General features: G+C 39.5%; 1 protein-coding gene across 1 annotated transcript in view; it reads left to right on the forward strand.

The window, feature by feature from the left end:
* CPNE2 (copine 2) overlaps positions 1-25,904 on the forward strand; it is an 84,164-nt gene that overhangs the window by 14,000 nt on the left and 44,260 nt on the right. The window contains exons 2-4 of the mRNA XM_012553830.3: positions 16,236-16,438; positions 19,522-19,701; positions 24,088-24,162. Of these exons, the coding sequence (XP_012409284.1) occupies positions 16,268-16,438; positions 19,522-19,701; positions 24,088-24,162 (426 nt within the window). The 5' untranslated portion in view covers positions 16,236-16,267. The remainder of the gene's footprint in view (positions 1-16,235; positions 16,439-19,521; positions 19,702-24,087; positions 24,163-25,904) is intronic.

A 25,904-nucleotide genomic window follows, 5' to 3' on the forward strand; every position in this document is an offset into this window, starting at 1 on the left:
GTTGTAGTGAAGATCCAATGGTTTATGATAATATTTATGAAGCTTTTAACAGAGTGCCTGCTACATAGTGTATCTGATGAGGTTTAGATTTGGGGAACCCAAATGAAATTAGGGTGTCTGATGGTCAGGGAGTTAAATGAAGTCTAGTGACAGGTTTGGGGTTCAGGGAGCCAAATGGAGGAGTTTGTGTCCCCTGCAACCCCTTAGGATTCGACACAAGGGTAGGGAGTTTTAGGGACTCCCTTCTGATGGTGCAAAGGTTCTCTGTAAGGAAATATACAGACCCAAAAACCTAGATTGATAAAAGAGGTTTATTACAGGGATTGGAAGTAAGGTTAAAGTCTGGTTAGGGAACTAGGTGAGGGTAAAGAGAGGATGGCACTGGAAAGAGTATTCCAGAGGGCAGAGGCCCTTGGTGTGCCTAGCATAGCATGGCATGTTTGGAACCTCTGCAAAAAGAGGATTTTAGTTTGGTTCTTTTTATAATGAAAGATTTAGTTAAAGGGGGCCCATGGGTGGAGTCCCAAGTTGGTTCCTCCTTGGGTTTCTGCTAGGACTAGAATATGAATTGAATTCAGTGAGTTTCAGGACTGAGCCGACCCCACCTAGATAACAAAGATGAAAGTGTCCTTCAGAGCAACCTCCCGCACTGAGGCAGAGTTGAAGGAGATTTTCTCCTTTAAGGATTTTCAGAGTTTCAGGGTCCCCTCTTCATTTCTTCTTTTTCCTTCCCTTCCTCTTTTCTGCTTTCATTTTACTACATTCCATCCATCTTCCAAATGTTTAAAAATCTTCAGTGGTTCCCTCTTGCCTGTCAAGAATAGTTTAAACACTTTTACCCAGTCAGTATTCAAGGCTTTTCTTTCTAGCATTATCTCATAGTATCTCCGTGTTGACTTTTCTTTTGTCTTCTGAACATTTGAGCATCCCTGATTGCTAGTTTTTGCTTACACTGCAAAATTTCCTCAAATGCCCTCTTTTCCCTCCTCATCTGTTGAACTTCTCCCCAGCCTCTAAAACTAAATATATATACTGGCTCCCAAAACACCTACTCTATAAATAAATTGGTCAGTTTCTCCTCCTTAGGCAGCAAGTAGCACTTTGTACCTCTCTTAATATATATTTTATTTCTTATATAGAAGGTTTTTTTTTTTTTTCCAGTTACAGGACAATTTTTAACATTCATTTAAAAATATTTGGAGCTCCAAATTTTCTCTCTCCCTCCCTGACCTTTTCCCTCCCTTAGATGGTAAGTAATTTAATATAGGTGCTTTATATATATAATATACATATAGGTATATGCACACATACACACTATATGTATATGCAATCACATAAAATATATTTCATATTAGTCATGTTATAAAAGAAGAAACAGACCAAAAGAAAAAAAATGAAACAAAGAAAGTGAAAATAGTATTCTTCAATCTGCATTCAGACTCTTATCAGTTCTTTCCTTGATGTGAATAGCATTTCCTATCAAGTCCTTTGGAATTATCTTAGATCATTGTTTTTTTGAGAATAGCTAAATCATTCACAGTTGATCATTGTAAAATAATACTGTTACTGTGTACAATGTTCTTTTGGTTCTGCTCATTTAGTATCAGTTCATGTAAGTCTTTCCAGGTTTTTCTGAAATCCACCTGCTCATCATTTCTTATAGCACAAAATATTTGGTTACATTTATTTACATCTCACAACTTGTTCAGCCATTCCCCAATTGATGGGCATCCCCTCAATTTCCCATTCTTTGTCAGCATAAAAAGCTGCCATAAATATTTTTGTGCATATAGGTCCTTTCCCCTTTTTTAATGATCCCTTTGGGATACGGAGCTAGTAATAATATTGGTGGATCAAAGAGTATGACAGTTTGGCCTCTGGCATAGTTCCAAATTGCTGTCCAGAATTGTTTGTTTCAGTTCACAGTTTTACCACAGAGAATTAGTGGCTCAGTTTTCTCACATTCTCTCCAATATCTAATGTATATTTTATGTATAGAAATTAGAGTCATTCTCATATTAGACTGCGAATTTCATGATTGCAGGAACTATGTCTTATTTAAATATTGTCTCTTTTTTGCCACAGACCTCTTTTCACAGTCAATTCTTTATAAACATTTGTTGGGTTGGTTTTTCTGAACACATGTAGACTGAAAATGCTCATTGGGGGTGGCCTGGGCTGTTATTTGGGAAACAAATGGATGACTAATGAGTCAACCAGAATGACCAGTAGCAGAGTCTAGGCTAGACCTGGACTATTCATATTAGCCAGGTAATTGGACTTGGTCACTCCTTCCTTCCTCCATGTTATCTTTTCCCTGGCTGGAGGGCAGCCTCCTCTCTCCTCCATTTACATAAAGTTTCTGTTCTGAGGCATCTCCTGAAAGGATTGAGTGATTAATAATAACTCAGATTTACATAGTACTTTAAGCATTTCATTTGCAGATTAAGAAGCAGACAAATAAGACTCAGAAAACCTGGGTTTGGAATCAGAGGAGGTGTGTTTGAATTACATCTCTCCTACTTAGTACCTGTTGGACAAGTTAGACAAGTAGCTTGATCTCTCCGAGTCTCAGTTTCCTCATCTGTGAAATGAGGAGTGTAGGCTAGGTGAGCTTCAGGGTTACTGACCCTTACTAACCTTAAATTTATGATCCAATGAAATGACTTTGACATGCTCAAGCTACATTATTAAGTACTTGAGGTGCTAGTTTTGACTCCCAAATTCAGTGCCTTGTCCTCTGCCTCTCTAATTTCATTCACTTAACTTTCTTTTAGTTTTTTGAGAGATCTGCCTGATACAAAGAAGTATATTATTTCATCCTTACTTCTGTTATATGAAATCACTTTCACTGTCTAGTTGCATGAATCCTTTCTGCCTAGAGCTACCTCCCTAAATTTAAGTACTAAATTGCCTTCATCTCTGTAAACAATGGACTTGATTTTCTAAGACACAACTGAGCACTAATCTTTTTTTTTTTTCAACCATGTACTTGTTCCTAAAACCAACTGTCCCCTTTCATCTTGGCAAACCTACTTGGGTCTTAACTCCTTTGAGGCAAGGGGTTGGGGGATAATGTGCCAGTAGACTTCAAAATGAAATCATCAGAGGCTAGCATTGTAAAGTAATGCAGTAGCTGAACCCAAAGGACTGGACGTTAGGAAAGTGGAAAGGGGAAATCTGGTATTTGCATATTAAGTGGAATTTCTGTGTCAGTTATTATGTTCAAGATTCTTTTCATTCCAGCTGTGAGTAAGAGAGAGGGCTTGAGAATGAGATTGGTGAGGGAGAAATGGAGCCTGGGCTAATTGTTAATTCTGAGGAAAGACAAATGAAAAAGAAGAGGAACTGGGGAAGAATGGAAGTAGGAATGGGCAACAGGGAACTCACTGGGCAGCTAGAGCAATTTGGAAATCTTTGACATATAGCTTAGCTCCCCAACACTCATTCCCATATGCAATTGAGCCCTTGAGTAAAGCTGGGAAGGGATTTCACATCTGGCAGGGTCTCTAGGCAGTCTTTGTATCTAGTGTGGTAATAGAATAATTGGTTGCATCATTTTCATTTATTGTGTGGTTGCTGTATGTATAAGGTGCTCTGCTAGCTCCATTCTACCTTCTGAAAAAGAGCCAGTAGGGTAGATTCTCCAAAATACCTTCCTCATATCACCCCCAATGTCATTTGCCTATGCATCTTAAATACCATTTTATGTCATCTTCACTTCTCTCAATTCCATTAGCTTAGATCATTGAAAACAGCTAGCAAAATAACCCCTCACATTTCAGCTTGCTTTCCTCCAAAGCTTTTTCACATGCACTTTCTTGCTAGAGCCCAATCACAGCTCTGGAAGAAAGTTGAGGAAAGAGAGAGCTGAAATTGGGAGAGATGCAGTTCCTTGCCCTATGTCCCATCGTGAATGAATATCTTAGTCAGGAGTAGAACTAAGATCTTCTGAGTGCTGCGATGTGTTTCTCACTGCACCATAGGTCTCCCAATACCCTGCAAATTTGTTTTAACTTTTTCATGTGATGTTGGTTCAGTATTCTAAAGATGGGCACTGATTTTCTCAATAATACCATTAATTAGATTTCTGTATCTAGAAAGTGAGGTTCTCTCCTGCATCTGCAATCAATGCTAGGAAGAACTGAATGGGTGGAGGCAAGAAAGGACCTAGGGAGAGAGTAGTTCCCTCTAGTCATCATCCACAGCCAAAAGCATTAAGTCTGAGTCTATATTTATCCCTGTAATGGTCTGACTGTAAAAGAGTGAGTGTATTGGCTTGTGAGTGCAGCAACCAGCAATGGTAGTTAAGTGTTTCCAGCTCCTCTTGGTTTCTCCTCCCCCTGGCTGCTAGGTAGTACCTGCAAAATATCTACCTAATTCCTGGAGTGTAGAGGTGTACAGTCTTGATGGAGCACTGAGCATAAAGAACACAGAGCAGAGATCATCCATGCTTTTCCCATAGGGAGGAGGGCAAGCCACACTTTTAAGTGTGCCTGAAGAAATCTCCATCATTGGATTATTAGAACAGAGGCTAGATGATATTATAGAAATTTGTTTATTAAGTAGGAGGTAGAGGTAAAGGACCTGAAATTTTTTTTTAATAGTATTTCATTTTTCCAAATACATGTAAAGATCATTTTCAACATTCATTTTTGTAAGTCTTTGTGCTCTAAATTTTTTCCTCCCTTCCATATATCCCTTCTCCCCAAGATAGCAAGCAATCTGATATAGGTTAAATATGTGCAATCTTTCTAAACATATGTCCATATTTGTGATGTTGCACAAGAAAAATCAGATCAAAAGAGAAAAAACACCAGAAAGAAACAAATGAACAGACAAAAAGGTGGATATGCTATGTAGTGATCTACATTCAGTCTCTCTTTGGATGTGGATTGCACTTTCCATCCCAAGTGTGTTGGAATTGCCTTGAATCACTGCATTGTTGAGAAGAACTAAGTCCATCAAAGTTGATCGTCACATGATATTCATAAATTTTATTCTAATATACTAATAGCTTTGTGCTTCTTTTTTCCCCATCCCCTTCTCCATAATAAACAATTGTCTGTCTTTTCCCATCAGCCTTTCCATCTCTTACTTCTTTATCCTATTCCATGATCTTCTTCCCACCCTAACTTATAGGGAGTTCTTTAACGATTCTAGGAGTCCCTTGTTCCCCTTAAGAGAAGAGCTGGGGGCTGGAATTTTAGGCTCTTAATGACTTTGTGAAACATCCCAGCTCTCCTTTGATCTTTCCCATCAGAAAAATAAGTCTCCCTCACATATTAGTATATTTGAAGACTTCGTTGGAAAAATAATTAATTTCTGGTTATTTAGCATATTTTGAGAAATAGAATGTTCTGTTTAATCTTGTTGCTGGTAAGTAGAACACACAGACAACTATTTGTTAGTGTCATAGAATATAGAAATGTGTACTTTATGATCTTGTTTTTATGATGCTTTAAAATTTATATCCTAGGTTATAGGCAGTGCAAATTTCACCCTTCCCATTTTGCACACCCTTTTTGAGTCTTGAAGAAGTGATGAGATGTTCATGGATACATAGCATGTTAATAGCAAAACTATAGGATAGAACTAGTCTCTTGTCTAGAAAGCTAACTTCACTTACTTAAAGGAAGCTGCAGGTCATGAGGCTGTATCTAGGAACAAAAAGCAGCACACAGCTGGCTGAGGTTTCCACCAATAAGGTTTCATCTCCAGAAATGGAAGTTTTTCCCGAACTCACTGAAAGGAGGAGCAAGTACTTTGTGAATCAGACTGAAAGAGTGGAGGATAAAGATAGAAGACATTTTGTGACCTTTGGTTATTGTTAATTGAGGTTTGTTAATAGAATATTGGATAACCAGCAGTTTGAAAGAGATTCCCACACCTTTGAACCCTGTCTACTTGAGCCTCCCAAGGCAGATGACTTCCCTCATTCCTCCTTCCCTGTACTGTAAACTTTTCTCAGTGAAGAAGAGCAAGTTTCTTCTTTTAGTTTGAATGCTGGCCAAAAGTCTAGGGAAGGTTGGTGAGACTCCAACGATCACTGTCCTGTCTATCCGTCTGTTCTCTCTTTCTCTGTCTGATCTCTCTGATGTCTTCATCTCTCTGTTCTCTCTCTGTTTCTTTGTGTGTGTCTCTCTCTCTCTCTTTGTGTTCTTCTCTGTCTTTCTCCTTTTAGAATGCTTAGCCATTTCTATATCTTGACAAATGGATCTACCCCTTTGGGATATGGCTGCAAGTTGAATGGGACTCAACATTGGAATGGATTTATTTGTGAGTGAAACAAATTCCTTCCTTGGGCCTGGTGAGAAGGTGAATGTCACATAACTACTAAGTACTGGGAAGGACACTTTTGCGTTTTGCTGTGAAAAGAGGTTCCATGGATAGCACTAGTCAGGGCAGAAGTTAATTCAATTTTACCCCTATAAAAGGACTAGATAGCAAGGCAGGGAAGCGTTTGGTATAGTTGACTAGAGTTGGATAGCTCATGTTTTTGAAATTTATGCTCTTTATTTCTTGAACTTTGTGTTAATTTCTGCTTACTTGTTTGTGCATGTGTTTTATAATGTCAATATAAGCTCTTCCAAAGAAGGGACTATTTCATTTTTGGTCTTTATATCTCTGGCATGGTTTCTTACACATAGTAGGTTGAATTTAATTGAATTGGAATATTGTGAGTCTTTTAATTAATTCCCCTATATACTCTGCAAGATATATTTGTTTTTCCCATTTTCATTAATGGAGAGACTGAGGCCCAAAGAAATTAAATTTCTCATGTGAAGTTTCTTTGTAAAATAGTGGAAGAACCAAAAATGTTATGAACACTTGCCTTAATTCTTTTGTCACTTATTTTGTCTAATAGATCACATTTACACAGCAGCTTTTTGTTTGTTTGTTTTTTTGTCTATACCTGTCATTTCCTTGTATGGTGAAGTCCAAAGGAAAAGGAAAAAACTCCTCTACCAAAGTAGATCAGGAACTTCTATGCATTTTATAATATTAGAAAGTTGCTTGGAGTACTGAGAGGATTTTTTGTTTTGTTTCGTTTTAGGTTTTATACTATAAGATTAAGGGACAGAGTCATACAGTCAGGGTGTGTCAGAGACAAGACTTGAAACCAGGTTTTTCTGACTCTCAGAAGCATGCTCTGTCCTGGCTCTTGTATGTAGTTTACTAAAATGCTTTCCTTGTAACAACTCTGTAGGATAAGTTGTGCCCTACTTTAATCTGAAGCTTAGAGAGATTTGTCCCTGGTGCAGTCATACAATCGGTGTCAGAAATCAGTCTTTTGAATTCAAATCTAGTTCTTTGTTCACTATGGCTACTGGCTCCCCCAGCTCTCCCAAAGGATCATGAATGAAGAATTGGGACTTGAGAAGTCATCAAATTTAACAAGAAAAGGAAGAGAAGAGTTTTCTCAGCTAGTAAATATCTCAGGCAGGATTCACACTCAGATCTTCCTATTCAAATCTAACACACTATCTACCATGTTTTGGTGGCAAACTCAAATAGAAATGGATTCCTGTGAGCCACATGTTGACTTAGAAAAGCATAAATGTACATTACTTATGTTGTACTGTATTTTTTATTTTGTTAAACATTTCCTAATTATATTTTTTAAGAGAAAATTCAGGTTAAGTGACTTGTCCAAAGTCACACAGCTAGTGTTAGAGGTCAGATTTTTAACTCAGAGTCCTTTTGACTCTATCTGGGGCTCTATCCACTGTTCCACCTAGGTGTTCCCCGATAACATTTTCATCAGATTCTAGCTGCTTGCTGCTGGCCTAGATTTTGACACTTTGGTACTTCTGTCTCTCTTTTTCTCTCTCTGTCACTTGCTGTCTCTGTCTCTGTCTGTCTCTCTCACTCACTCACTCTCTGTCTCTCTCTTCCTCCCTCCCTGCTTCTGCCTCTCCCTCTCCCCCTCCCTTTCTCTGTCTCTTTTCCCCTTCCTCCCTCTCTCCCTTCATTTCTTTCTTCCTCTCTACCTCTTTTCCTCTCTTCCTCTCGCCCTCTCTTCCTCTGTCCTTCCCTCCCTCCCCCTCTCTCCCTTCCTTCCCTTCTTCCCCCATCTCTTTCTCTGTTCTCTCTGTCTCTCTCTTTCTAACTCTGTTCCCTAGACCTCTATCTCTGTTCTTTTTCTTTCTGTGTCCCTCTCTTTCTTTCTCTTTTCTCTCTCCTTTCTCTTTCTGTCTCCTCTCTTTCTTTCTCTCTGCCCTTCCCTCTCTCTGTTCTCCCTCCTTCCTTTGTCTCTCTCCCCCTTTTTTCCTCTCTCAATTCTTTCCTTCTATAGAATACTATTTTTCCCCTCAGAAGTTCTCCTGTTCCCCTTGCCATCCTCTAGACACGTGACCTCTTCCCCATCCCTACTCAGGCTCCATTCTTCCAGAAATGGTCCCTGCCTATCCTGTTTCAGGTGTAGAGGTCCCAGCATCCTGGCTATGGGCCACTAAACCTAAGGGAAGATATATGCTCTCCTGCCCAAGTTCTCCCTCCCCAAACTGGGATTAGCCAAACCCCAAATTGCCTGCTGGGCTGCTACAGGAGGTGATTATGGGCTTGGGCTACATTAGGCAGAGTTTCCATCTGGGCCAGGAGGTTCTCTGCAAATGACATCTTGTCCAAGTAGGGTGGGTGTTTTTTTTTCCATTGCGTCAGGCCCTCTCTTCTCTGTGTACAGCCCGCCCTGTTGGCATTCACAGTGTAGGGGCCTGAGGGCCACAGTATTTGCTTTGCCCCCTAGCCATCGCTCAGAGCCCCCAGGAGCCATGTGCTCTTTATTCAGATTTCGGAGAGCTGTCCAGGTGGAGGGTGAGTTGTGGGGTGGGAGGTATCCTCTGGGCTATGGGAGTGGGAGTGGGGAGTTGGGGAGGATGGCAAGAACTGCCCACTTCTTAGATTATATCTGCAGGATTCCAGCCTTCAGGTGAGTTCTCCTTCTCCCCTTCCCACACTACAAGTGCCACACTTTGGAAGTAAAGGCATTAAGGGGTCCCAAGTTGGAGAATGGTCATGACTAGCTTCATCAGCTACTTTTTCCTTGTTCTGGGTCAGGAGTTGCTGCCTCAGTTGGGAAAGGGTCGTAGTTTCCCCACTTCCCATCCTGCCAGTATCTATAGCCCGATTTCATGACCCAGAAGAGATTTCCTTCCCCCAGTTCAGAAAAATGTTGGCCATTTCTGAAATGCTATCCAGGGTGGTATTTAACAAAGAATTTTGAAATTGTTTCCACCTCCCTTAATTGCAAGTCCTCCTGTCTTCTCCCTAGCGCTGGAATGCCCTTTCCTTATTTCCATCACTGATGAAACTCCATCCATTCTGGGCACTTAACTCTTCTGAGTTCTTCTTCTTCTGAGCACTCAATCTGCCAATATTTATTTTTATTTTAAAGAAATTTGTATTGATATCTTTTATTTGGACATTATTAAAATTTCTCCTAAGCTGTCCTATATAAAAAATAATGTATTTTTTTTTTAAATTAAGAGGAAGAAGAAAAAATCAGCAAAACCAATCAGTATATCAAGATATCAAAACCAATCTGAAAATAGGTGATGCTTTATACCTATAGACCCCTCACCTCTGCAGAGGAGGGGAGTGGAGGTACCTGCTTATAAAGCTTCCTTGTGATAATGTCATTTTGCAAAAATTACTTTTGACCGTTGTGTACTTGTCTTTCTTCTTTATTTATATTGTTGGCTCTGCTTACTTCAGTATAGATCAGTTTATGTAAGTCTTTCCATGCGTCTCTGTATTCATCATATTTGTTGTTTCTTACAGCACTGTAATGTCCCTTTATATTCATATTCTCCAACTTATTAAGCCATTTCCAATGGACACACTTAAATTTCCAAATCTACTAAATCAATATTTAAAACACTGGCTATATATCCTGCCCCTAGCCATCAAGAAATGTCTTTAATTAGATCATAGATGAGATAGATAAGCTTGGGTAAAGATCCTCATGTATCTGGAGAACTTTAAAGAGAGAAGACAGAATTCCCCTATAAGATAACATATAATTGGAAATTGGGGGGGAGGAGAGGGCATAAGCATTTCTATAGCACCTACTATGTACTGGGTACCATGCTGAGGACTTTTTACAAACATTATCATATTTAATCTTTATAGCAGCCCTGAAAAATAGGTATTGTTATTCCTGAGTTAAAAACAAAGCTTAAATGATGTGGTCAGGGTATTCACTGTACTACCTAGCTTCCTAACTGGGGGCATTGGAGATTGCCTTCTGAGTCCTTTCTCATGGGAAATTCAATAGTCAAGATCCCAGTTCCTTTTCACTTGTCTAAAGGATCCTTGGGGATGCTCTTTTTTTTATTAAGATCATCTGTTTAAGTGGGACTAAAGGATTTAGACCTAAAAGAGAAGGATCCTTAGAGATTAGAATAGGCATATATCTTGGAGGATCATTTTTCTATTCTCACACAGTTAAATGTTAAAAAATCAATCTCTCTCTCTTCCTTTCCCCTTCTCTCCCCCTCCTTTCCCTCTTCCCTCCCCCATCTCCACTCTTTTTTCTCTCCCTCTCCTCTTCTTCTAGCTCTGTCTCCCCTCTTCCTTCCTCTCCCTAACCCCCTCTCTTTTCTCTCACTTTCATCACCACACTCACATTTTTTAATAGCATATATTTGTGACTTTTTTTTCCATGATGACACTACATTGCTGCTTCGTATTCATTTGATCAACCATGATCCCCAGTCTTTGGATGGACATTTTAGCCATTCTATTTTCCTTATATTTAATTTGTAATCTTTTCTTTGGAGAGGGGGGAACTAATCTCAAGACCTATATATCTTTAAGGGAGAGACAAGATCACATGTCAGTTTGAAAATTGCTGGAGAAGGGTCTGTTTTGGCTTTGTTGATTTCATTCTCCGAAGAGTATTTATTAAGCTTTTCCCACGTGCAGTGCTTTGGGCTGAGTGTCGGACAGAAACCTTGATTAGAAAAGATGGGGTGCCCCTGCTTTCAAAGAGATTAGCATCCAGTGGGAAAGGGGATACAATGTACACACAGATGCTTTTGATGTGCTTATCCTGTAATATTATTTTTAAGAGAAGTGCCAAGTCTGTGTGAAGTCTGAGGGGGAAGGGTATTTTATCAACTTTGGAAGGAACAGAAAAGGCCTCCTAGAAGGAAAAATGTTTGAATTGTTTTTAAAGGGTAGGAATTGAGGAGAAAAAGGAGGAGGATGAGAATCTATGCACAGGGAACAGCATTGAGTAAAGACCACACACAGGGGAAGAAGAGATCAGTCCAGCTTGTACAGGTTCATTTGTTGTTGCTGAGAACTGTGTTTTCTGCTCAGATTTGGTACCTGGGGATTTTGAGGGAGCCCCCTAAATGGGAAGAAGAAAGTTGGTAAGTGCCATGGTAGAGGTAGGCAGGGATGGCTGGTTTTATAGTATGTAACACCTTTGCTTTACATTTTTAAAACAGTCTTGAAACTAAAGCCAAAGTATAGATCAACCCAGTAAAAGAGTCTATGTTACTCTAGGCTCCTTTTACAAGCAGAGTTAGTTTTGGGGACTGATCTGCTTTCAGGAAGGAACAGGGTAAATAGGAACTAATTGGGGAGGGGTAGTACATTTGGAAATATTTCTGGTCTGGGTATACCGTGTGTGTGTGTGTGTGTGTGTGTGTGTGTGTGTGTGTATGTGTATTCACGCGTGCGCATATCTACTTGAGATCAGAATAACCTTGTTTATCTTGGCATTGATGGGGAAAATAACATAAATGCAGTCTGGCATGTAGAGACTGGAATGAACAGGAAGGGAAATTAAGAGTCTTCTTCCTGCTCTGCTTTTTCCATCTGTACGCTTTGTCTTTGTTCTTTTCACAAAGGACACCAGACTTAAGATTTGTCCAAGTCATATTCTGAACCCTACCCACTGCCACTGTTAAATTATTATTATCGCCATGACTATCATCATCATCAACTCCTACATTTGTATCGTTTTATACTTCCCAAAGCCCCTTTGCATCCATGCCCTCATTTGATCCTTGAAACAGCCTTATGAACTAATCAGGACAGGGATTATTCTCTCTGACACATAAAACAACTGATGTGCGTGAAGGCTAAATGACTTGCATGGGGTTAAACAGATAAATAGTGTTAAAGTCAGGCCTAGGATTTAGGGCTCCTGGTCCTTTTTTAATGTCTTCCCAATGTTCTAGTCTCATGAGAGATGGAGTAGGTCTTTAACTCCACATAGGAGAATATATATCCTACTCTGTAATCTGTGAGAAAGGTCCATGCTGCAGGAATCCCAGATCATTTCCCCATCACTCACTGTCATGTGAAACAAACACTGTTAGCTGTTCCTGGGATGCCTGTGTTTTAGGATACAACGGTAAAGCCGGTGAAGGAAGCAAGGGTCTGGTGTTGTTGCCTCTCTCCTGTAGTCAAAGATGCAGCATGGTTTTGGCCTATCCGTGTCAGAATGCTTATCTGGTCCTGTTATTTATTTTTTTTTTTTCAGATCTTAATAAATTAAATTATTAGAAATCTAGCATGAACTATCAATACAAACAACCAAATTTAAGAATTATATTCAAATGAATCAATATTGCATAAAGTATCATGACACCTTTTTAGTCTTCTTCTCTAAGTCCCCAGTTAGGATCCTTTGTCCATTTGTTCTCATTCATTTTTCTTTGTTTAATCATAGTGTCTCTCTATTCTTCAGATTCTGCTTTTTTTTTTTTTTTTTTTTTTTTTTACTTTCCATTATTTCCTGAGAGTCTGATTTCTTTGTATTCCTAATCATGCTTGCCTGTCTTAATTGCATTATAATATTCTATTGCATTAATATACCACAATTACTCTAACCATTCATCTAATGTTGGATATTTGGATTCCATTTCCTGCCCCCTCTCAATTTCATATAAAGCTGCTACAAAAGCTCTGAATGAATAGCTCTTTTTTGTTTTAAATAATACTTTTAGGGTGGATTCTGTAAATTCTTAAAATGGAAAACCTAGAGACTTGAAAGAAATGCTTTTTGCCATTATTTGCTCATGTATCTCATTTATTCACTTGTTAAATTATTTCTGACAAAATGATGAATCCCAGATGAATTTCCTTCTTTTGACCCTTAGCACATTTGGCTGTTCTTCCAACATTATTCTATGTGCTTGAGAAATTTAGATTCATTATGAGATCTTCCTAAGCCTCCCAGAATAAAGAAAGGATGTTCACAATCAAAAGAAATATATGTGATACTTCCTAAAACTGAAGAACAGTGGTAGATTTCTTTTTTGAAAAATCAATACCGTCTTATTCACATCACTACTTCTCTCTATTAGCCCTGAAGCTTAATTAGGTTGGGCCTAAATTAAGTTAACACAGATTTTCAAATCCTGGTATGGAAATTGATTATCTTACATGGCAGAATAAGTCATGCCCGAAAATTGTGCTGTGCCAGTGTGCACTGTACTATAAACACTATTAAAGTCAGAATTGAAATTCTGAATGCACTGAGAAGGATAGGTTGGTTACAGCTCTTAACTGAGCAGTGGCTAGTATTGGCTTTTGAATAGAGGAACTAGACTTTTGTTATCATTGTTCAGTTGTGTTCCAACTCTTTATGACCCATTTATGATTTTCTTGACAAAGATACTGGAGTAATTTGCCATTTCCTTCTCTATTTTTACACATAAGAAAACTGAGGCAAATGGATTTAAGTGACTTGCCCAGGTTTTCAGGATCATATAGCTAGTAAGTGTTTGGAGTTGGATTTGAACTTAGGTCTTCCTGGCTTCAAGCTGGTTGTTCTGTCCACTGTGCCACCACTTCAAAGTTAGACTTTGCATAGAAGCTAGAATGGATTTCCATTCTGCTCTCCAAATCCACACTGTGCCCATATTGATCCCTAGCTTGTAATGTTCTTTCAATTGTTAAATAGATACCTATTTAAAAAAATAAATTTCAAGGATAATTTTTGCCTTTGTATCACATATAATTTCTCTTTGTATCCCTCCTCATATCTCCTAGAGAGCCATCCCTTGCAACAAAGAATATAAACGTGAAGGGAGCAGGGTATGGAGAGGGCAGGACAAGTTTGAAATACTGAAAAAATTTGGCATTTAATGCAGTATTCCATACTCAGTGCTCCATTTCGACAAAGAAGGAGGGCAGTTGGTATCTCATTTCTTTTTTAGGGTGTCAAGCCTAGTCATTTTCACAGCCTTCAATTTTTATTATTGTTCTTTTCATTTATATTATAGTCATTGAATATGTTTTCCTGTTTCTATTTACTTTGCATCAGTACATGTTCTTCCATGTTTTTATGAATTCATCTCATATATTGTTTCTTGTACTATAGTAATATTCCATTACATTTAGATACCACAGTTTCTTTAGCCATTCCTCAACTGATGTGTATCTATTTTGTTTCCAGTCTTTTGCTAATGTAAAAAGTATTATTATAAATATTTTAGTGTATATAGGACTTTTATCATTGACCTCTTTGGGATTTATATGTAGCAATGTAATCTCTAGGTCAAAGAGCATGTACTTTTATTCACTTTCCTAGTATAATTGCAAATTGCTTTCCATAATGGTTGGACCATTTCACAGCTTCACCAACAGTTCATTAGTGTGTCTGTCTTTTCACAATCCCTCCACCATTAGACTCTTCCCATTTTTTGTCATTTCTGCTCATTTGCTAGGTATGAAGTAAAATATCAGTTATTTTTATTTCTATTTCTCTTATTATCGATTTGAAGTTTTTAATAACCTATAGTTTCTTCTGAATTCCTATCAAGTTGCAAAAGCCCAACTCAAATGTCATCTGTTCTTATGTCTAATACTGCTGTGTACATACACTTTTGTTGGTATGTTTTATCTCCCATTAGCATGTGAGTCTCAGAGACTGTTATTGCCTTTCTTTGTACCTCCAATGCTTAGCACAGTGCCTTCAACATAATATAAAAACTTAAATACTTATTGACTACTTGACCAACTGTGCTCCTTGAAGAGTTCTTACCCAGTTGTGCATCTTTCTATAACTCTCTGCAAACATTATGATTTAATAAATATTTGACCCATTGTTGGTGGGATGCATAATTTGAGCTGTGTCTGGCCATGTGGATGGCCTGGACTGAGCCATATACATCCTCTCACTCTCTGCTGCTTGTGACTAATGACCTGCATTTGTAAGCAATGTGGAGCATATTCCATTGGTCATCAATCATTATAAGGCTAACTGACCAATATGGGAAGTGAAGCTATGACCTCAGCCTCCTTCCTATTTGCTTCTCTAAGCCCCTAAGCTCTAACTACCCAAGTGTTATTAGTTCACACTGATGATTAAAAGTTTTTGGTTCAAAAAACTGTAGCTAAACGGTATCACTCTGGAAAAAGACACCTGATTGTCTTGGCCACCCCTGATATGTCATCATCCTTTTCCAATCTTAGTCCTAAAATCTTTTATTAAGTACTAAACCAGTTCACAGTGCTGATGTGGTACCAGAGAACTTTCAGAGAGCCAGTCCCTACCCTTCACGAGTTTTATAACCCTACTTTGATACATGTATAGGACATACAGATAACCAAATCCCCATTAAACATATATATATATATATATATATATATATGACGATGAGAGTGGATTAGGGGGCTACTATAAGCAGTTTTGCCATAACTCAACATTTACATTCTCAAAAAGCATCATGCAAACTCTAGCAATAAAAATTGGTAAAGAGGTAATATAAATACTGTTTAAAGTAGTTACTCCATTCATGGCCTCAGGCTGCTGCTTGACCTGTGCCCTGTAATTCTGGCCAGAGGCCTTGGAACCGGGTAGGGTAGTATAGACCAGTCCTTCTTTGTTCTCACCTCCTACTGTACCTGAAGATATTCTACAAACATGGCCCTTTACCTTGACAGAGATCTGAAGTTTGCTTATGGAAATGGACATCAGAAGGCTTCCAGCTTTTGAGTTATTGTGAAGTGGAACAATTTTCAGCATTCTCCTTATTTCTTGAAAACCAATTGAAATTTGGATTACGTTAAAAGTATTCCCTAATATGTCAGTTACATTTGAATAAATTTGCGTTTTCAAAATTTGTTATGGCAGAATTATCTGTAATTGGGATGAAGATTAAGGGGTGATTTGTACATCCAAGATTTGAAGAAAACCAAATGCTCTGAATAGGTGGGGAGGGGTGGTTGTTTTTGCAGAGCCTCACCTTCCCCTTCTCTTCCTATAGATTGTCAGGAACCACTGCTGCCCCCAGCAACCATGGCCTACACGATGGGCGCCAGCTCCCCTGCAGGGCCCCTAGGGTCCCAGTACTGCGTATGCAAGGTGGAACTCTCTGTCTGTGGCCAAAACCTGTTGGACCGAGATGTCACTTCCAAGTCTGACCCCTTCTGTGTTTTATTCACTGAGAACAATGGCAAGTGGTATGAGGTGAGTCTCCCATCCTCCCAGCCCAGGCACAGGTGGAGTCAGGATTGGGTGGGGATAGAAGAGAGAGGATCATTGATCCCCCAGGTCTGGGGACCCTGGATGAAGCCCATGAAAAAGTTGTGGTGTACACTGAAGGAAGACTGGATTTGGAGCCAGATGACCTGGCTAATTATTCAATTTTGAATAAACTACTTCATTCCCTGGGCTTGTTTCATTATCCGTAAAAAGAAGAGGCTGGACTAAATCATCACTCAAACTTTCTAGCCCTAAATCCTAGAAGTTTCCAAAGAGCCTGAAATGGCTCGTAACCTACACCAAGAGCCACGAGGCAGTTGTCATTTCTATAAAGTCCCGATTTTGTCCGGAGCTGACAGATTCAGCTGCGCCATAGCTTTAGAAACAAGAAGCAGAATGACTTTACTCCCAACAGCTACGAATTGCTTTTCTTTGCTGAGCACTATCCTATCTACTCCGCCTGCAATCTGCTCCATCACCTTTCCAAGGAGGACGGAGCATTGTGCTCTTCAGAGAGGATTAAGTGGCCTCCTTGAGATCACACAGGCAGAATATTCAGCCCAAGAATGGAAGCACATAATTTCCAGACCATGATACTCAGAAGCAAAGGAAAACAGGGGACTAGGAGTCAGAAAAGCAGGCCTATTTGGATTAGTACTTGGACTCTGCCTACCTCTGACTAGCTACATGACCTTGCACAAATTGCTTAAATTCTTGAGATCTCATTTTTTCATCTGAAAATGGGAGTCATGTTTGCCCTATGTATGTACCGTGCTGGATTGTCTTGAGGATCATCAGGTTATAGATTTACAATCGGAAGGTACTTTAGTATCTACTACTGAGTCCAAGCCTCTTTTTGCAAGTGAGAAAACTGAAGCAAAAAAAGTTAAGATCCTTACCTGGGATTACACAAGTAGTACATGAGGTGGGATTTGAACTTGCATCTCCTTGACTCCTAAGAAGTGTCTCATCTACTATGCTCTGCTGCCTCCTGAGCATCAACGGCCAAACTTCAAATTAGGTACAAACACACACACACACACACACACACACACACACACACACACACAGAGTTTCATAAATCTTGGACCACTCTATAAAGATGAATTTTTATTGTCTTTCAATTTCAAGTGGAACATCAGACCAGGAAGAGACTTTGGAATCTTTAGATTTAGAATCCTTAGATTCCTTAAACATGGAATATCTGAACTGAAAAGGATCTTAGAAATCATCCATCCCAGGCCTCATTTTACAAAGTGGTAACTGAGACCCCAAGAAGAGATGTGCCTTGCTCAGAGTTGTATAATTCGACTAAACTGAGTGTGAAAACTGGGCCTGCTGACTGCCCCTTCTAGTGCTCTTTTCACACGTAGATGCTCAGAAGTCAGGGTTATGGGCCGTCTGGGTGAACAAACCAAGTGGGTTTTTCCCAGCCAGTTTCCAAGGCCTGGATTCTCAGCTGGAGATTTTCAGCTCTTGGTCCTGGGTCTATATTTAGCCGTGGTGCCAGTGTTAGTGAAAGGAAAGATTGTTGGGGAGGGAGGGCCGGGGTTGCAGTGTTTGCTGCTAAGGTCACAGGTGGAGCTGGCTCCCTGGCGCGAGCTGGGCATGTTTAATGAGAGCTTTATCCTGGAGGCTAGGATTTGGGGAGGTCCTGCTGGAAAAGACTCAGGTGCTTGGGCTGGCCTCTTGGGCCAGCCTGGATTGGCCTGTACTGAATGGGAACTAGCTGGACCACACATGTGGATGCTGCTAGAGATGAGATAGTGGGACCTACACTACAGTAACAAGTCTTGGCCTCCAAGGGACCCTAGCAGTCAATCTACCTGCGCTTCTGCCTCTAAACAAGATGGGTCCTGCCCCATTCCAAGCAAATCACAAATCTTCATCTGAGACTATTAGACCGGCTTTTTGGGGGGCCATAATTTCTGTGTTATTGGTGTAATAAACAGAGCTAGGAGTTATTTCAATTACTTCTTCCACTGACTTCCTGTGTGATGTTGAACAGATCCCTCTTCTATAAAATGTGGGGTCTTAATGGATTTAGATGGTTAGTAACTGTCTGATTATAAGCAGGCTCACATACGGCCCTGTGGCATCCTGCAAAGCCATCTGGGCCCTGACAGCCCAGAACCATTCAGTTGTGATAGTTTTTTGTTTTTTGTAAATAGGAGCCCGGCATGCTCTCTCTTTCCCCAACATTAAGATTCTAGTCAGTGAGGGGATTGGAGGGGTGTGGCGAATGCCATGACCAGCATTCCATGGAGGATCACAAGCTCAGGTTCTGGGGCAGACCAAAGAGCCACGCTATAACTAACCTACTTGGTATCATACCACAGTTTGCCAACTCTGGCTACAGTTGTGGGCTCTGGTACAAGCAGGGGGGGAGCAAGGGGAACCAGCAGCCGATGATACCAGGAGTGCCGAGTAAAGCACTGCAATGGGAGAGAGTGGACAGAAAGCCCAGTCTCCGTCTCTCGGGACCTCCGTGGTTTATGAGGGAGATTTGACACATACATAGGGAATAATCCTAAAAATGTGGGGAAGCTTCACCTATCATCCAGGGTGGTGAAGCGGCTCATCACTGTACAAAATATCTTTGTCATATATTTCATGCTCCAGCAAATTCTACCCTCCCAGAATTTTTTATTCCCTCCTCTCTCAGTGAAGCACAAGAAAGTGTGGGTCTTAGGGTCAGCTGTTCCATGTTGGGAATGAGTCCTTGTTTTCCTGGTGATGTCGGCATTTGCCTGGGATTGGAGTAGCTATCGCAGCCTCCTGGCCTGCACTCTTGCTTTCCTGGGCGGGAACCACTGGTAGAGAATAGCAATGGCCAAGGATTCTGGTTCAGCAACAGGATGTAGTTGATTGTGTGATATTCATGTGGGTTTTGATGTCCGTATCTAATGGAGTTTTGCTTTCTGAGGGTGACTTCAGGCTTTGGTTTCCAATGGCTGCTTTGCTTTTTGATTAATGATGTTTGATTTCTGCTATCTGACTTGATTTTTCTTATTAACCATGCCTCCTTAGCCACTCATTTTATACTCTTTACTACTGTGTTCTTCCAGTTTGACAGGACAGAAACTGCTATCAACAATCTGAATCCAGCATTTGCCAAGAAGTTTGTCATTGATTATCACTTTGAGGAAGTCCAGAAGCTCAAATTTGCCCTCTTTGATCAAGACAAGTCGAGTCTACAATTGGATGAGCATGACTTTTTGGGCCAGTTTTCCTGTACTTTGGGAATGGTATGTGTATCTCCACATACTCTCATATAAGTTTCTGTCCCTTTCCCCCAAATATAAAACCATTTTCCTCTGAGAAATATATTCAATGATTATAGTCTTCCAGTTCTTAATTAAGAGAATAGGTTCCTAGGGTTTAAAACTAAAAAGGTACACTCAGAGATCATGGGGTCTGACCAATCCCTCTAATTTGATAGATGAGGAAACAGGGGTCCAGGAGATAAAGGGATTTAGCCAAAATCACACAGTTGTTAAGAGCTAAAGTTGCAATTTCAACCTCAGTCTGCTGATCCTAATACAGTATCCTTTCCATTATTGCTTCTCTCCAGTATAACTCTAAATTCAAAGCTCAAGTAATTTTGATATATCCGTGCTTCTTCTTCCTCAGACTCAGGGCCCTAAGGGTTAATTCCCCAAATTATATACTTCCTTGGCCCCTTGAGTTTCAGGTCATTCTGGGTTATTGAACCATTCAAAATTCTTACTCCTATGAAGCTAAGAGTAAATATGGAAGATCCTTGTAATAGAAATTATTTCCCCCATTGGACATTTCAGAGAAAGCTCATCCTGTTTCCACCTCCTTATAACCTAGTTAGTCTCTCCTTATTTTGCTATTAGAAAAATCTCCCAGCTGATTCCTTGAGGGTCTTGATTAATCACAGAAACCCAATCCTAGCTTATCACCTTCAGTTCTGTAGAGGCTTCCTTTGCCACCGTCATTGGGACCCCTCAGGATCAGAATGCTCTAAGAAGAATTTAGGGTATGTGACTAGTGGTATAGCTGGGCCCTTTGGGGGGCAGGGAAGAGGAGGGGAACAGCAAGGCTGTGATATTTTTAGGGGTTATAAATAGGACAGGATATCCTTTCTCTAAAAATCTCACCTCCAATCAATCAATGAGCATTTATTAAGCACTTAGTATGTGCCAGATACTGTGCTAAGAGTTGAGGATACAAAGGAAAACATAACCCTTGCCCCAAAGAACTTATACTCTAATTGGGTAGGAAAAAAAAGCAAATAAATATCAGTATACCTGATATATTTAATAAAGAGATGGAAGATAATATCAGAGAAAGAACAGAAAAGATTTCTTCTTGTGCCTCCTATAAAAGGTAGAATTTTTGCTGAATCTTGAAGAAATCTAGGAGTTGGAAGTAGGGATGGAGAACATTCTAATTATGGGGGATAGTCAGTATAAATACACAGAGATGGGAGTGTCATGTGTGATAAATAATGATAATGGTGAAAGCTAGAATTTATATAGTGCTTTTAAGGCTTGCAAAGCACTACATGTTATCTCCTTGGATCTTTACAATAACCCTATGAGGTAATTACTCATATTATCCCTATTTTACAGGCCAGGAAAATGATATACAGAAAGATTAAGTACTTGCTTAGAGTTATGTAGTCTGAGACAGGATTTGAACTTTGATCTTGCTGATTACTAGTTCATACTCTATCCACTGTTCCACCAAAGAAGATCTATGTAGTAGGATTGTAAACTGTGGAGGGGGATATATATGACCACTTCAGGGATTCATTTTTTTTTTTAATAGCCTTTTATTTACAGGTTATATGCATGGGTAACTTTACAGCATTAACAATTGCCAAACCTCTTGTTCCAATTTTTTACCTCTTACCCCCCCCACCCCCTCCCCTAGATGGCAGGATGACCAGTAGATGTTAAATATATTAAAATATAAATTAGATACACAATAAGTATACATGACCAAAACGTTATTTTGCTGTACAAAAAGAATCAGACTCTGAAATATTGTACAATTAGCTTGTGAAGGAAATCAAAAATGCAGGTGTGCATAAATATAGGGATTGGGAATTCAATGTAATGGTTTTTAGTCATCTCCCAGAGTTCTTTTTCTGGGCATAGCTGGTTCAGTAGGGATTCATTTTTTACTGAAATCCAGACTTAGGTAAAGTGTAAGAATATGGGAAAGGATAGGAAGGTTCTATTGGGGAATATGTACAACCAAGAGGAATGGGACCTGTTGGGAATTGTATATGTCAGCTAGGATCTTATGTCTGGGGACTGCAGGTGGGGATCAGGGCTAGAAGGCCAAACTAAAAGCAAAAGAATGTATTAACCTGTTAATGTAAATTGTTCCTTGATAGCTTCCTAGGCTACAGATTTTGGTTTTTATAACTTTTCAGGTCTGTTTAGAATCTATGGCTAGTCAGCAACATTCTATGACAACTTAGGCTAGATTAGTAAAGCATTTCACATGCAAGAAAGAGCAGAAAAAGGGAAAATCATTCAACGGGGAAAGGGGAGATTTCTGGAAGAATATTTGCCATAAAATGGCAGAACTTGTCATTGGAATAAAAAGACATTCTTTGTTCAAAGACAGCAGGTAACAAGAGGGAGGGGAATCAGATATTTTAAAAAATTATCAAAGAAATCCATTTAGACAAAACTGCAAATGTTTCTTAGTTGTTACAACAGTGGATGAAAACATCTGCTTTGCTGTAACTTTGTTTAGTTTAGTATATTTGATTACCTCTCAATAGTGATTGGAGCCTTTCTATTATTAGGTCACCAGATAACTAAGAGTCATATGTTGTAAAAATAATTGTGGTCCTTATTTCCCCCCTAACAGGGCCAGGTTGTGAGGGACTCTAAATGCCAAATAGAGAGTTTGGGTTTTGATCATTTAAGGTAGTAGGGAGCCTTTTGTGAGTATCTTTATACTACAGTTATTTCCCTTAAACCCCACCTCCTCTATAGAATCCTTCCTCATAACAATTGTATATGTGTATGTATATATGTACACGTTTGTGAAGTCTCTCATACTCGTACTATATAAGTATATGTACACATATATACATGCATATACACACATGCATACACACACACAGAGCTCTGCCATTTTATGGAAAGGTGTGTGTACATGGAGAAAGAGAGAGAATCTCAAGAGATGAATCTTCTGCCAGTTATAGTGTATGTGATCTTGAGCACTTCCTCATCCATAAAATGAAAAGATTGAACTTGACAACTTCTAACATCCCTTTTTCAATATTAAGTCCTATAATGATCTAAGCTTTTGAAGTTCTTTTTTTAGTGTTTTCAATTAACAAGTATTTATTTTCTCTCTCTCTCCCAATCAACTCCCTCACACCTCACCAAAAAACGAAATCTTTGTAACAAATATGCTTAGTGTTATAGAGAACAGGGAACTGTGTGATCAGAAAAGAATCACCCAGTTTTAGAGGTGGAAGGGGCAGAGCAGTTAGCAGTCTAGGCAGGGACCCCAAGAATCCTCATAACAAAATGCTAGATCAGTGGTCCTCTAGCATCTGCATAAAGGCCTTCAGTGAAAAGGAACCCACCATTTCTGCAGATAACCCATCCTGTGGCTGTCCTTTTTAGGGAGCTTTTTCCTGAACATAAATTGGTTTCTTTGAGAGTTCACCCGTGGTTCCTTATTTTAACGCCCATACCAGAGCTGTCCCTAGTGCTGCATTGCCTCAAGCTGTCTCCCCCAGGTGAAAGCAGGCACCTCTAACTACCAGGGACAGGGCTGGCCACCACTGACTCTTGGAAGCTCCCTATTTTTGCAGGGATGTCAACATTGGCTCCTGAGAACCTGACCTGGCTGTAGGATTAAAACGGCTTCTTTTCTTCTCTCTGACCTGTGTTCTTGGTCTATATCTGTGTGCATATAAGCTCTTTTGGGGCTTGGACTGTTGTTTTAGGCTTTATTTTATTTTATTTTTTTGTATCCCCAGTATTTCTTATGGAGCTTGCTACACATGGTAGGTACTTAGTAAACACACATACACACACACTCAAGTAAAGCAGATTTCCTCACTTTCCATGCCCAAATATATATTCTTTATTCTGCATTTTGAGTTCCTCTTCTGTCAGAAAGGAGGAGGGCATACTTCATTTTTGATCCTCTGATATCACAGGGTTTTTTTTAATTTGATGATCTTCTAATTCCTGCTGTGATCCTGCACAGATTATTTCTCTCATCCATCTCATTTCCTCTTCATACCTAACCTTCTCACTCTATAGGAACAATTCAAGAAAAAAAGGATACATCCAATTCACACATAAACATTAAGAGGCAGGATAGTTTCTCTCTCAAGAACCCTCAGTGATTTCACTCCTAAAATGAGATTACATATAGATGTAACTTAATGGCCTTTCTACTTATACAATTCTGTGATTCTGCAAAGGAAGGATCCCAGACTGGGCATTCTATGTTGTTCTATATAAAGATAACAAGACAAGTTCACCTGCTCTCAAGTAGTGATAGTCAAATGTGAGAAGATTCAGAAGAGTACTTTCATGATTCAAAACTCTGGCTTTATTTAAGAGGATGGGGCTACTTTTGACAGTATTTAACACATTTTTTGTTCTTTCCCTCAGATCGTCTCCAGCAAGAAAATCACCCGGCCCCTGGTCTTGGTGAATGAGAAGCCGGCAGGGAAAGGACTGATCACGGTATGACAATTTCTTTGGGCTCAGTACTCTTTCTTGTTTTTTGATTTTCTATTCTGCCAAAAGTATCATTCTCTCAGCCTTCCCCTTTCTGAGGTCCAGCCCAACATCAATGAGTTGTCTCCCTAGCACATAGATAATCATCGGCCTTGTTTATAGTAAAAGGGAGAGAATTTACAACTTAGCAACAGATCTCTTAGCAACAAGCACAAGCTGTCTCAGATGATGGTATTCCCATTATTGGTATATTTTTGCAGGTTTTAAAAAAATATCCCTCCAAAGAAAGCAGAGGAAGGAGGGAGGTGCACTTGGCTCCTTCCAGCTCCCTTTGTTATCCACTGTCAGCACCTAGAAGCCTCTAGTAAATGCCTTTCTATGGTGGCTCAGGTTGGACACTGTACAGAGTTACTTTCTATCCTCTTGAAGCTCACAATCTTACACTTTTCCTAGCTCAGATGTTCTAGGATGGTATTAGGAATGCTGTGGTTTCCATCTTGGATTTCCTGAGATAATTTTGGTTTAGGGGATCAAGGTGGGTGGATAAAAGGATAAAAGGAGGGAAGACATTTTATATCAGTTGATCAATAGATCTATCAAGAAGTCTGAGAATGGATTTCCAATGGTCTATGAATTAGAGATTTTTAAAAAATAGCCATTTCAATATAATTGATTTCCCTTTTTAATCCTATGTATTTAATTTCATTCTTTTAAAAAATATTCTGTGGTCCATAAACTTCATCAGACTGCCAAAGAGACCAAAATACAAAAACAAAAGAAAACAAGCAAAAATCAGGTGAAGAACTCTTACCTCTAGAGCAGGACTTCTTTTCACCCAAAATATTTTTTGCATGACCTTAAATATATAAGTATATAAAATAGGTATACAAAGCAAACATTTGCTGGTTAATAAATCATTATTTCATGGTCCCCACCACCTTTATTACACAACCTGTTTAAGAAGCTTTGCTCTAAAGTGCTGGTTTAGGAGTCAAAAAGACCTGGATTTAAATTCTGCCTTGTGACATTATTATTGAAATGACCCTGAGCATTTAAATCACTTAACCTCCTTAAACCTGTTTCTTCATCTACAAAATGAGTAAATTGGATCTGATGACCTCTGAAAGTCTTTCCCTCTCCAAATCTATCTTCTTCCCCATTTTCTACATCTTCAGTGGTGAAGATCCTACTCATTCCTTCAAGACTCAACTACAAAGTCATTTTTTTCCATGAAAGCATCCCAGGTTTCCTCCAGTTCTTTTGCTCCTACCCTGATACCCTCCGCTCCCCATGTCATTTCTTCTTCTTCAGCATGTCCTTGTAGTACCTTCCACCTCCCTCAATAATACTTAATGCCCATTGTCTTGTTTTTGCTTATGAGTGTCTTATGCCTATCCTAATTATGGGACAAGGGATTGCAAAGGGCTTTGGAAAATAGTCTGGCCTCTCCATGTGTATCTATCTTATCCATGCCAGATCTTATCACGTCTACTTCCCCAGTCTCTCTGGCATACTTTCCTTGCTCTCCAGAAGGTCACCACCTTAGTTCAAGTGCTCATTGCCCCTTGCTTCGATCAGAATAGCCTTCATCTCTCTTGTCTCAAGTTTCTCCCCAATTCCTCCACAGAACTACCAAAAGGATTTTCCTGAAATGAATGGCTAATGATGTTATTCAGTAACTCAATCGAATCCCAATAATTCCATATTGCCTCAGGAATTAAATAAAACCTCCAATGTGTAGCTTTTAA

This window comes from Sarcophilus harrisii, chromosome 2 (assembly GCF_902635505.1).
Source record: "Sarcophilus harrisii chromosome 2, mSarHar1.11, whole genome shotgun sequence".
NCBI classification, from domain to species: domain Eukaryota; kingdom Metazoa; phylum Chordata; class Mammalia; order Dasyuromorphia; family Dasyuridae; genus Sarcophilus; species Sarcophilus harrisii.